This window comes from Agelaius phoeniceus, chromosome 22 (genome assembly GCF_051311805.1).
Source record: "Agelaius phoeniceus isolate bAgePho1 chromosome 22, bAgePho1.hap1, whole genome shotgun sequence".
NCBI classification, from domain to species: Eukaryota; Metazoa; Chordata; class Aves; order Passeriformes; family Icteridae; genus Agelaius; species Agelaius phoeniceus.
In genome coordinates, this window is record NC_135286.1 from 1,847,880 (window position 1) to 1,860,382 (window position 12,503).

At 55.6% G+C, this 12,503-nt stretch overlaps 1 protein-coding gene across 4 annotated transcripts; it reads left to right on the plus strand.

The window, feature by feature from the left end:
• Positions 1 to 388: 388 nt before the first annotated feature.
• On the plus strand, positions 389 to 12,304 carry TXLNA (taxilin alpha). 4 transcript variants are annotated; one of them, XM_054648395.2, is made up of 11 exons: positions 389 to 643; positions 1,641 to 1,774; positions 3,247 to 3,561; positions 4,803 to 4,894; positions 6,613 to 6,783; positions 7,759 to 7,953; positions 8,599 to 8,718; positions 8,898 to 8,972; positions 9,320 to 9,412; positions 9,600 to 9,695; positions 10,258 to 10,391. In XM_054648395.2, the coding sequence occupies exons 2-11, from the start codon at positions 1,666 to 1,668 to the stop codon at positions 10,363 to 10,365; spliced, it is 1,374 nt and encodes a 457-aa protein (XP_054504370.2). In that variant the 5' UTR covers positions 389 to 643; positions 1,641 to 1,665; the 3' UTR covers positions 10,366 to 10,391. The 4 variants fall into 4 exon arrangements, with proteins under 4 accessions (XP_054504370.2, XP_077045722.1, XP_054504366.2 ...); XM_054648391.2 differs by lacking the exon at positions 10,258 to 10,391 and adding an exon at positions 10,401 to 12,304 and having other exon boundaries at positions 397 to 643; XM_077189607.1 differs by lacking the exons at positions 6,613 to 6,783; positions 10,258 to 10,391 and adding an exon at positions 10,401 to 12,304 and having other exon boundaries at positions 394 to 643.
• The last annotated feature ends 199 nt before the right edge of the window (positions 12,305 to 12,503 follow it).

The following is a 12,503-nucleotide window of genomic DNA, read 5'->3' on the forward strand; positions in this document are numbered from 1 at the left end:
CTCCTCCACCCCCTTCCCTTCTTCCCCCTCCTCTTCCTCCTCATCTCCTTTTTCTTCCAGAGGAGCAGGGCGGGAATTGTTGTCCTCAGGGATGCGCCAGGCATGCTGGGAGTTGTAGGCCACACTCTCCCTTCTCATCCTTTTCTTTCCCAACCGCGGGGCATGGCGGTAATTGTAGGATACAGATTCTTTCCCTCTTCCCTTCCTCCTCCTCCTCTTCCTCATCCTCTTTTTCGAGCCCTACAGAGCTGGAGTTCCTGTGCTGGGCCCCGCGCGGAGCATGCCGGGAGCTGTAGTTCCTCTGGCCGCTCTCTCGCGGAGCATGCCGGGAGCTGTAGTCCCCTCAGCGCCTCCCGCCGCGCTTGCCGCGTCTCCCCGGTGCTTCCCGGCAGCCCCCGCGCGGCGGGCGCTGATTGGGCGGTGGCGCGGGCGGGCGCACGCGCGGCCGTTGGAGGCCCCGGGCCGAGCCGCTCCCTCAGCGCCGGTACCGCCGGAACCGCCACAACCGCCGCCACAGCGGCACCGGCCGGGCACCGGCACCCAGCGCCCCGCCGATGCGCCGGGCCCCCGCCGGGCCCTGCGCGCCCGTTGGCTGAGGAACGAGGCGACACCTGCGTCAGACCGCCGGCGCTGACGTCACGGGGTGCGCGCGTGACGTCACGGCGGTTCGGGGAGGGGGCAGCGCCGGACCGCTTTAACCGGGGGGGGAGGTGGAGGCTGCACCGGGGGCTGGGCCGCGCCCGGGGCCATAACGGGGCTGGGGGGGGCCGGGTCCCGGTGGAACGGGGGCAGCGGGGCTGGGCTGGGCGGGCCGGGGCTGCCGGTGCCAAGGGAGCCATGGGCCGGGGGCTCCGGGGGGCTGCGGGGCTGGGTCACCCCCGAACCCCGTTATCCCCCCCGTACCCCGGTTATTATCACCTCCGTATCCCGGTTATCGCCCCTGTATCCCGGTTATTACCGCCCCCATGGCCCGGTTATCGTCCCCGGTTATCGTCCCCCCTACCCCGGTTCTCGCCCCCGTGCCCCGGTTCTGGCCCCGGAGCTGCGCGGGTGCAGCAGCGGAAAAGGAGCGCCCGGGGCGCGGGGCAGGTGCCGGTGAAGGTGAAGGGCGCTGCCCGGACACCCACACGTGGGTCGGGCTCTGCCGCCGCTGTGCCCGCGGGTTCGCCTTCCCGGAACCCCGGTAACTCCCGGTATAACCGAGGACCCTTCCTTCCCTCGGGACCAGCAGGAGCAGCACCCCCAGCTCCTCATTAGGGTGATAATGGGAAGGCTGAGAACATCCAAACCCCTCAGGGGTGAGGATGAGGATGAGCTGGGATTCCAGCCAGGGAATTCAGCAGGAATTGACCTCTGTGCTGTGCCAGCTCTGATTTCTGGGTCAGGTTTGAAATCCCAGATCTGGGAAGGGCTGAGGGGCTGTTCCCAGTGGGAAAATCCTGTTATCTGTGGCTTGGGAGGTGCTGCCTTGCTCCAGAGGGAGATTCCACCAAGAATTATCCTGACACAAACTGGGAATCAAGAGATGCTTTCCTCAGCACTGAGCTGCTGCTGAGAACGGGCTCCTTCCTGCCAGCCAGGGCTGATGACTCCTAAAATCCTGCAGATGTCCTCAAAACCTCTCCCTTCTGTCTCTGCAGAGCCTGACAGGGTGCAAAGGCTGTGATGAAGAACCAGGGAGTGGAGACCAAGGCAGCTCCACGTCCTTCCAGAACGAGCAGCGGGATGGGGCTGGAAGAGGGAGACTCGCCAGAGGCTGCAGCTCCCCCAGAAGGTGGGGAGAAAATCCTGGTTTTCCAGGCAGAAAATCCTGGTTTTCCAGGCCAGAAAATATTGGGTTTCCAGGCAGAGAATCCTGGTTTTCCAGGGCAGAAAATCCCGGGTTTCCTGGGCAGAAATTTGTGGGTTTCCAGGCCAGAAAATTGTGATTTTTCTAGGCCAGAAAATCCAGGTTTTCCTGGGCAGAAAAATCCAGGTTTTCCAGGCCAGAACATCCTGGTTTTCCACACCAGAACATCCTGGTTTTCCAGTGCAGAAAATCTTGGTTTTCCAGGCTAGAACATCCTGGGTTTCCTGGCCAGAAATTTCTGGGTTTCCTGGCCAGAAAATCCTGGTTTTCCTGGCCAGAAAATCCTGGTTTTCCTGGACAGAAAATTGTGGTTTTCCAGAGCAGAAAACTGTGGGTTTTTTTCCCTATTTTATTGTGTGTGCATCCTGGAGGAGTTGCCCTCTCCTGCCTGCTGCCAGGATTTTGTGCCTGCTCCATCCCGGTTTGATCCCAGCTGCTCTTACCCAGGTTTCAGATCCATTCTCATGCTAAAAATCCCAGCCCTGGAGCTTCCAATTCCTCTGGAGGCGGGGGGAAAACTCACACACAACCTGCTTTCCTTTAAAAAAAAAATAGAGGGGAGAGGGGGGAATTCTTCCTCTTGACAGATGTCAGGGGCTTGGTCATGCTCTGCTGATCAAAGCAGAGGCTGTTGGGAATGGAACAAAGCAATTTATCCTGCTGCAAATCCAGCCAGGAAAAACCCCCTGTTTCCTGCAGGGTGAGAGGAGGGGGAAAACATCACAATTTATAGGAATGTGCCCCCTTGATGGAGTGACAAAAGTGTCTTTTGTCCCCTTAAAAAGGAAATAAGCTCAGAAGTTTCTCTCTTTAATTAGGTAAAAAGAAATCTCATAGGACTTGGGGGACTTCACCACAAACGTAAGGATGGACAATTGGACAGGAGCAAAAAAATTGCCTGAGCAATTTAGTAGAAAAAGAAGAGCACAAATAAACTCATTGCTTTTGTGAGGTGTTTTACCAGGAGCAAGAACCTCTTGCACCATGTGGGTTTTTCTCTGTAAAGTTTTGTTATTTTGCCTGTTATTAAGTCTGGTTTTTCCCCTATTTCTGTTTTCCTGGAGGAGTTCCCCTCTCCTGCCTGCTGCCAGGATGTTCTGCCTGCTCCATCCCCAGCTGCTCTTACCCAGCTTTCAAATCCATTCTCATGCTAAAAAGCTCCAAGCTCACACACAAAAAGAAAAAATAAAGAAGGGAGAGGGGGAATTCTCCTTTTTGACAGATGTCAGGGGCTTGGTTTCCAACACTCCCACAGAACCCATCCTGCTGATTTTATACCTTCTAAGGTAGCTGAGCTATCTTGGGTGTGATACAAACCTCCAGAAGCTTATGAGAGCTGGCTGGAGGAGAACAAACCAATGAATGAATCCATTTTTCTGTTCCTTTTGCCCTCCCAGCTCCCCAGGAGGATCCCAAATCCTCTCGCGACGTCTCGGAGGAGCTGAGCCGGCAGCTGGAGGACATCCTGAGCACCTACTGTGTGGATGCCAGCCAGGAGAACCCAGGGGAGGATGGGGGGCACGGGGACACCCCCGAGGAGCCCGACAAGGGCCGCAGTGACTCCCCCAGGAACGGGGAGCAGGAGCCGGGGGGCCCCGAGATCAACGGCGAGAAGGAGAACTCCAAGGGCAGCGAGGAGTTCCGGCCTGGAGAGGAGGCTGGCGACAGGGACCAGAAGAAAGCTCAGGAGAAAAAGAAAGCCAAGGGTTTAGGTGAGAGATTTTCAACTCCTCAGGGGTTTAGGGGAAGGATTCTCTGCTCCCCAAGGGTTTAGGTGAGAGATTTTCAACTCCTCAGGGGTTTAGGGGAAGGATTCCCAGCTCCCCAAGGGTTATGGGGAAGGATTTCCTGCTCCCCAAGGGTTTAGATAAGGGATTCTCTGCTCCCCAAGGGTTTAAGTGAAGGATTCTCTGCTCCCCAAGGGTTATGGGGAAAGATTTCCTGCTCCCCAAGGGTTATGGGGAAGGATTTCCTGCTCCCCAAGGGTTTAGATAAGGGATTTCCTGCTCCCCGAGGGTTTAAGTGAAGGATTCCCAGCTCCCCAAAGTTTTAGGTGAAGGATTCCCAGCTCCCCAAAGTTTTAGGTGAAGGATTCTCTGCTCCCCAAGGGTTATGGGAAAGATTTCCTGCTCCTCAAGGGTTATGGGGAAAGATTTCCTGCTCCCCAAGGGTTATGGGGAAAGATTTCCTGCTCCCCAAGGTTTATGGGGAAGGATTCCCAGCTCCTCAGGGGTTTAGGGGAAGGATTCCCAGCTCCTCAGGGGTTTAGATTAAGGATTCTCTGCTCCCTAAGGGTTTAGATAAGGGATTTCCTGTTTCCCAGGGGTTATGGGGAAGGATTCCCAGCTCCCCAAGGGTTTAGATAAAGAATTTCCAGCTCCCCAAGGGTTTAGGTGAGGGATTCCCCGTTCCTCAGGGGTTATGGGGAAGGATTCCCAGCTCCTCAGGGGTTATGGGGAAGGATTCCCAGCTCCTCAGGGGTTATGGGGAAAGATTCCCAGCTCCCCAAGGGTTATGGGGAAGGATTCCCAGCTCCCCAAGGGTTTAGGGGAAGGATTCCCTGCTCCACCTGTTCCTGAGGATATCAGTGCATGGATAAATGGATTTTGTCCATTTAAGGTGGATAAAATTGGGGATAAGTGCGTTTTATCCACTGGGGGAAGTCAGAGCCTTGGATGTGTTTGGGAGCATCCTCCTGTTCTGTTCTGCACCCAGTGCAGCCTCTGAATTCCATGGGTTTGTCTTCTGCTGGGCACAGCTGGCTCCAGCCAGCCCAGGGATGGTTTTCCCCTCCAAAATCAACAAAATCCAGCTGCTCCAGCTGTTCTCCCACCATGGGGAGATCCTGGGAATGCACTGGGAACCTTCTCAGCCCCTCCTTTCTCCACCTTTGCAAGCCAGATCTCTGTGTAAAGCCATTTTTATGCCATTTATTCCATCATTCCCCTTCCAGGCAAGGAAATCACTTTGCTGATGCAGACCCTGAACACCCTGAGCACGTCAGAGGAGAAACTGGCAGCTCTGTGCAAGAAATACGCTGAGCTGGTGAGTGCTGGGGCTGGGGGAGGCAGGAGAGCCCTTTGAGAGGGACATTCCAGGGTCACACTGGAGCTTTGTGGTGTCCTGGCATCCCTGCAGGGCTTCATCCCTGCCCAGGAGAGGGTGGGTGTTGCTGGGTGAAGCCTGGTGGTGTTTGTGGAAGGGATTTTGGCAAATCTGGGTGCAAGAGGAGCTCAGTGTCAGCCACACAAAGCCTGATCCCACGTTTAACCAGAGCCAAGGTGGAGTTCCAAGCATGGATGTGGAGCTGGAAGAGGTTTGGGGCTGCCTGTGCATGTCCAAAGTGCCCCATGGGTGGCTTTTCCCTGTGCTGGGGGAGCGTGGAGCTCCTTCCAATTCCAGCAGGGTGGGAATTGAGGAAGGAGAAAAGGAAAAACCCTTGGGCTCTGTGTCACTGCTGCTCTGCCCTGAGGTGTCACAAAGCTGCTGGCCTTGGGGCACACAGCCAGATGGTGTCCCCTTAGAAAGGAAGATGGTGTCCCCTTAGGAGGGTAAATGGTGTCCCCTCAGGTGTCCCCTCAGCAGGGCAGGTGGTGTCCCCTCAGGGCGATGGATGGTGTCCCCTCAGGAAGGAGGATGGCGTCCCCTCAGGTGTCCCCTCAGGAAGGAAGATGGTTTCCCCTCAGAAAGGAAGATGGTGTCCCCTCAGGTGTCCCCTCAGCAGGGCAGATGGTGTCCCCTCAGGTATCCCCTCAGGGGGATGGATGGTGTCCCCTTAGGAAGGAAGATGGCGTCCCCTCAGGTATCCCCTCAAAAGGGAAGATGGAGACCCTGAACACCCTGAGCATTTACCCTTAGGAGGGTAAATGGTGTCCCCTTAGGGGAGCTGATGGATTCCCCTCAGGAAGGAAGATGGCATCCCCTCAAGTGTCCCTTCAGGGGATTTGATGGTGTCCCCTCAGAAAGGAAGATGGTGTCCCCTTAGGAGGGTAAATGGTGTCCCCTCAGGGGGATGGATGGCGTCCCCTCAGGGGGGAAGATGGCGTCCCCTCAGGGGGGAAGATGGCGTCCCCTCAGGTGTCCCCTCAGCAGGGTACATGGTGTCCCCTCAGGGGATTTGATGGTGTCCCCTCAGAAAGGAAGATGGCGTCCCCTCAGGTGTCCCCTCAGGAAGGAAGATGGTTTCCCCTCAGAAAGGAAGATGGTGTCCCCTCAGGTGTCCCCTCAGGGGGATGGATGGTGTCCCCTTAGGAAGGAAGATGGCGTCCCCTCAGGTGTCCCCTCAAAAAGGAAGACGGAGACCCTGAACACCCTGAGCATTTACCCTTAGGAGGGTAAATGGTGTCCCCTTAGGGGAGCTGATGGATTCCCCTCAGGAAGGAAGATGGCGTCCCCTCAAGTGTCCCTTCAGGGGATTTGATGGTGTCCCCTCAGAAAGGAAGATGGTGTCCCCTTAGGAGGGTAAATGGTGTCCCCTCAGGGGGATGGATGGTGTCCCCTCAGGGGATTTGATGGTGTCCCCTCAGAAAGGAAGATGGTGTCCCCTCAGGTGTCCCCTCAGGGGGGGAGATGGTGTCCCCTCAGGAAGGAAGATGGCGTCCCCTCAGGTGTCCCCTCAGCAGGGTACATGGTGTCCCCTCAGGTGTCCCCTCAGGAAGGAAGATGGCGTCCCCTCAGGTGTCCCCTCAGCAGGGTACATGGTGTCCCCTCATGGGGACACCTCTGCCCTGCTGCCCCCCAGCCTGTGCTCTGCCCTGTCGCAGCTGGAGGAGCACAGGACCTCGCAGAAGCAGATGAGGATGCTGCAGAAGAAGCAGAGCCAGCTGGTGCAGGAGAAGGATCACCTGCAGAGCGAGCACAGCAAGGCCATCCTGGCACGCAGCAAGCTGGAGAGCCTGTGCCGGGAGCTGCAGAGGCACAACCGCACCCTCAAGGTGCTCCCAGGGCTGCCCCCAGTCTGGGGCAGGGCAGGGTTTGGGGTTTGGGGTGGTTTTGGGGTGGATCACCTGCAGATTGAGGCCATCTTGGCACTCAGCAAGCAGGAGAGCCTGTGCTGGGAGCTGCAGAGACACAACCGCACCCTCGGGGTGCTCCCTGATCCTGCCCTACCCCTGGAACCCTCCCCAGGGGCCATCTGGGCACCCTCACCCCGCTGGGGCAGGGTTTGGGGTTTGGAGTTTGGGGTTTGGGGTTGGCCATCATTGCCTGCAGTGTCTGAGGTGTTGTCTCAGGGTTTGTGCCCTGCAGGGAGGGAAGGGGGAGAGCCCAGAGTCCTTTCCTGAGGGGTGGAAGGAGTTGTGGGAGGATGAGTGGGGTGGGAACATCATCTTGGGATTCCTTATATCCATTCCTGATGATATAAGGAATAATGGGAGGCTGAGTGGATTAGGAACATCATTTGGGAAGTTTTCTTGAGGGATATAAGGAATAATGGGAGGCTGAGTGGACTAGGAACATCATTTGGGAAGTTTTCTTGAGGGATATAAGGACATAATTTTGGGAAGTTTTCCCGATGGAAATAAGGAGTAATGGGAGGCTGAATGGGTTGTGAACACAATTTTAGGAAGGTTTTGTGGTGGACATAAGGACATCATTTTGGGATGGATATAAGGAATAACAGGAGGCTGAATGGGTTGTGAACATCATTTTGGGAAGATTTCCTGATGGTTATAAGGACATCATTTTGGGAGGTTTTTCTTACGGATATAAGGAGTAATTTTGGGAAGTTTTCCTGATGGAAATAAGCAGTAATGGGAGGGTGAATGGGTTGTGAACCCAATTTTAGGAAGGTTTTGTGGTGGACATAAGGACATCATTTTGGGATGGATATAAGGAATAACAGGAGGCCACATGGGTCGGAAACATAACTTTGGGGAGTCCCTCCCTCACCTGCCCCATCCCTGCTGCAGGAGGAGGGCGTCCAGCGTGCCAGGGAGGAGGAGGAGAAGAGGAAGGAGGTGACCTCTCACTTCCAGGTGACCCTGAACGACATCCAGCTGCAGATGGAGCAGCACAACGAGCGCAACTCGAAGCTGCGCCAGGAGAACATGGAGCTGGCCGAGAGGCTCAAGAAGCTCATTGAGCAGTACGAGCTCAGGGAGGAGGTGGGTCAGCTTCTCCACAGCCTCTGCTGGCCACAGGCACGCTGAGATACAGAAAACTTCTTTTTCTTAGCCTGGCAGTTGACAGAGTCAGGGTTCTTTTGTGTTTATTGTTTATTATTTCTTATTTATAGCATTATTTCTGTGACTCGCCCTAGGTGTGTCTGGCAGGGTTGAGGCACACTGGTGTTATCTTTTTATACTAAAAACTACATGTAAAATATTTATTATAACTTCCTAATACCTATTACCTATGTTAGACAGTGAGCTTCTACTCTAAACTAATCTAAAAGTGCCACCATCACAGTGGGAGGTGGAGACTAAGAAGAAGGAGAAAGAAGAATCCAAGTGTGTCCAGTCTATCTTGCTTCTTGAACTCTCATTCTAAAAACCCCACAAAAATCTATTTTTCACCCTGTGATAAATTCACTGTCATTCTGCCTAAACTCTCTTGACTTGTAATTCTTCATGCAAAGGTGGGAATTGTTTTTCCTAAGGGCTAAAATCAAAGGCACAGATGGTTTTGACTCTGAGCCCCCCAGGCAGGGGCTGGAGGCCTTCAGGGCAGGCAGAGGAATTTTGTGGTAAGGACTGGGAGCCTTTCCTGGTGCTCTGGGTGTGCCCTGAGCTGTGCTCTTCCCCCTGCAGCACATTGACAAGGTGTTCAAGCACAAGGAGCTGCAGCAGCAGCTGGTGGATGCCAAACTGCAGCAGGCCCAGGAGATGCTGAAGGAGGCAGAGGAGAGGCACCAGCGGGAGAAGGATTTTGTAAGTGTTGGAGCAGTTGATTGAGGCATTTTTGGGGTCTTAGTGTGGATCCCTGGGTGTTATCCCAGATCTTGGCATGTCCAGGAGCCAGGCTGGAGCCCTGCTGTGCTCCTCTGCCTCTCCTGAGCAGGGCTGGGCCAGGAGCATTCCCAGAGAATTCCTTTGCTCTCCTTCCCCAGCTGCTGAAGGAAGCTGTGGAATCACAGAGGATGTGTGAGCTGATGAAGCAGCAGGAGACCCACCTCAAGCAGCAGGTGAGTTCCCTGCTCAGCTTGTTTTGTTTGGGGATTTCCCTCCTTCCCTCCCTGAACAACCCAAAGTTCTTTAATCTGGAAAAGAGAGGGGCAGGATCCCTGCTGGCTTTGGTTTTATGAGCTGAGACTTTGTTCAGGGGTTGTTTCCCAGTGCTGGGAGCAGTCATGGGATCAGCCAGGAGGAGTTTGTGGAACTCTGTGCTCTCAGGATGTTTCCCTGGGACAGAATTTGCCTTTGGCAGAGCAGCTCCTGCTGTTTGTCCTTGTCCCAGGGCAGCAGCTCAGCCCTGGCTGGGCTCTCCCCTCTGCAGGCCCTGGTGCCATGAGCTCCCTGTGTCTCCCCACAGCTGGCTCTGTACACTGAGAAGTTTGAGGAGTTCCAGAACACCCTTTCCAAAAGCAGTGAAGTGTTCACAACCTTCAAACAGGAGATGGAGAAGGTGGGTGATGCTTTTTCCCCCAGCTCCAAATTTCAGTTAATTTTAGGTCTACACCCAAAATCTGGGGTGACAAATGAGGACCTGTGGGATGTCCCTGCACTGCTCTCCCTGGGGTTTGTTTCTTTTGGTCCCTGTGGGGATCAGGACATTTTGTGACTCGATTTGTGCCCTTTCTGTGCTTCTGTAGATGACCAAGAAAATCAAGAAGCTGGAGAAGGAGACCACCATGTACCGCTCCCGCTGGGAGAGCAGCAACAAGGCCCTGCTGGAGATGGCAGAGGAGGTGAGGGAGGCTCTGGAGCAGCTGGGGAGGGTTGGGGACAGGACAGGCCCTGCCTCAGTGCTCTGTGAGGGTAGAGGGAGGAGGAAGCTCCTTGGTGCTTTGGGTGCTGAGGGTTTGCTTGGTTTCCCCAGAATCAGTCATGGAATGGTTTGGGTTGAAAGTTCATCCCATTCCACCCTTGCCATAGGCAGGGACACCTTCAATTATCCCAGGCTTCTCCAAGCCTGGCCTTGGACACTTCAGGGATCCACAGCCTCTCTGGGCACCCTGTGCCAGGGCCTGCCCACTCTCACAGGCAGGAATTCCATCCCAATATCCACCTAACCCTGCCCTCCCTGCATTTCAAACCTGTCCCTATCCCCTCATATCCCTCTGGGGTTCCACATCTCCCTCTGTGGGACCAGGAGCTGGAGCACCCTGTGCCAGGGCCTGCCCACCTTCACAGGCAGGAATTCCATCCCAATATCCACCTAACCCTGCCCTCCCTGCATTTCACACCTGTCCCTATCCCCTCCTATCCCTCTGGGGTTCCACATCTCCCTCTGTGCTTCTCTCCCTGCAGAAAACCCTGCGGGACAAGGAGCTGGAGCACCCTGTGCCAGCCAAGATCCCACCTAACCCTGCCCTCCCTGCATTTCAAACCTGTCCCTGTTCTCTCCTGTCCCTCTGAGGTTTCAGCTCTCCCTCTGTGCCTCTCTCCTGCAGAAAACCCTGCGGGACAAGGAGCTGGAGGGGCTGCAGGTGAAGATCCAGCGCCTGGAGAAGCTGTGCCGGGCGCTGCAGACGGAGCGCAACGACCTCAACAAGAAGGTGCAGGACTTGTGTGCCCACACTGAGCTGCTGGAGCCCCTGAAGGAGCCACCACGGGACAGCTCTGAGGCAGCTCCAGACTCCCCGAGCCCAGGAAAGGCCCCACAGAGCCCGGATCCCACAGGAGCCCTGGCAGAACTGAGCACGGGGGCAGCGGGGCAGAGCGGGACTGAGCAGGGCACTGACTGAGCCCCAGCTGGGTGAGGGAGGGTGACCTGGGAGCTGCTTTAGATTCCACTCTCCCTGTCCTGGGACAGCTGGGAAAGGACAGGACACAGCCCTCCTGGGGATGGGAGATTTCCTAGTTTAGTTTTTTGGAGGGTTTTTTTTTTAAGATTTTATATATATATATACATATATATATATAAGATATATAAAAATGTGCAGGGCAACACTTTATATCTATGGATATCCATAAGAAGCAGAAGGGCCCAGCTCCCTGCCTGTGTGAATATTGAAAATATGGAGCCTCAGCTGATTGTCCCTCTCACTAAAGGACCTGGTCACTGGCAGGGACAAGCACAGGGACAAAGGACACGCCTCCACCATCACAAGGACTCCACCCTGAAGTGACAGCAGAGCTGGGAGAATTCCAGAACATTCCCAGCACTGGATTCTCCCTCTTCCCCCTGCCAGGCAGGAGGGAGCTCCTGGTCTGGCTCTGCTGGCAGCTCGTGTGTGAGCTGAGGGCACAAGAGGCCGTTCCCTGCTCTCCGTGGGCCCTGTGTCTGCAATGGGGACCAGGAGAAGCAGCAAAAGGGGGTGCCTGGTCCCACCCTTGGGAATTTTTTGCTCTTGCCAGGCCCTGCCAATCTCAAAACCGCCTTATAATTCACAGTTGCCTCTTTGCTGAACGCACACGTGCACAAAGTGTATTAAACAGTTATCCCAAAGGTCTCATTCCCAAGTGTTTGCATCGTTGTGCACAGGGACTGGGGAGGTGCCCCCCAGCCCTGGAGGCATCCACAGAGCTGGGGCTGCAGGAGGATCAGATCAAACCTCAGAGCTGTGTGAGCTCCTGGAGCTGTGTGAGCTCCTGGAGCTGCTGCTCCAGCCGGGATCAGCTCCTGGATTGCACCTGGGGCTGCTCCTGGGGGTGCCTGTGCCACCCCAGCCCCACCTCTGCTTTCCCTCCCTGCTTGGAACAGCATCTCCCCAGTGCTGCCTCACCCCAGGGGCCTGCGTGTGCTGGGAGGGAGTTTAGGGACAGCTGTGGCACCTGCTGGCACCGGGGTTTGGGATTTTCCTTGGTTTGTCAGGACTTTGTCTTTCCCTGATCTTCTGGAAGACTCGGCTCGCTTGGAACCTCGCTGCAGCTTCTGTTTGTGACAGACTTCACTGCCAGCATTGCCTTCCTCGTGCTGGGAGCTGATCCCCACCCTGGCTGTATCCCGTGGATCCCTCTGGGACTCTCCTCTGGCACCACAGCTGCTCTCACATCTCCCCTCCATGAAGGACCTGCCTCCACATCTCCTTTTCCTCCTGGGAATCCAGATCTGAGGAGGGCAGCATGGATGGGCTCTGAGGCTCCACAGAGCCCTGCTGGACATGCACTGGGACAGTCCCTGGAGCTGTGGTGGCTTTGTCTTCCAGCCCCTGCTGGTTCCTCTGGGGTGATCCATGAATGTAACCCAGCCAGGCTGAGCAGGGCTGCTGCTAACATCTGGACTGCAGAAAAAGCAAAACCCCTTAGAAATTCACCAAACCCCCCAAACCCCCTTTTTCTCTGTCTTTTCCCTGTTAAGGTACAGAAACCTCCTCGTGTGTATCCTGTATCCAATAGAAACACTCCCAACCTCGCTGCTGCCTCTGGTGTCTCTCTCTTCTTTACTTTGTACCCCTCACGTTCATGCAGGGCACCTGTGTGCCCTCTGTGCCCTTTGGTCAGCACAGCTGGGCACTCCATGGCTCACCTGCTGTTCACAGCTGGGCTCATTGGGGAGCAGCCCCATTCCCAAACCCCACAAACTGTGTACCCCAAACCCCCCCCAAACCCCA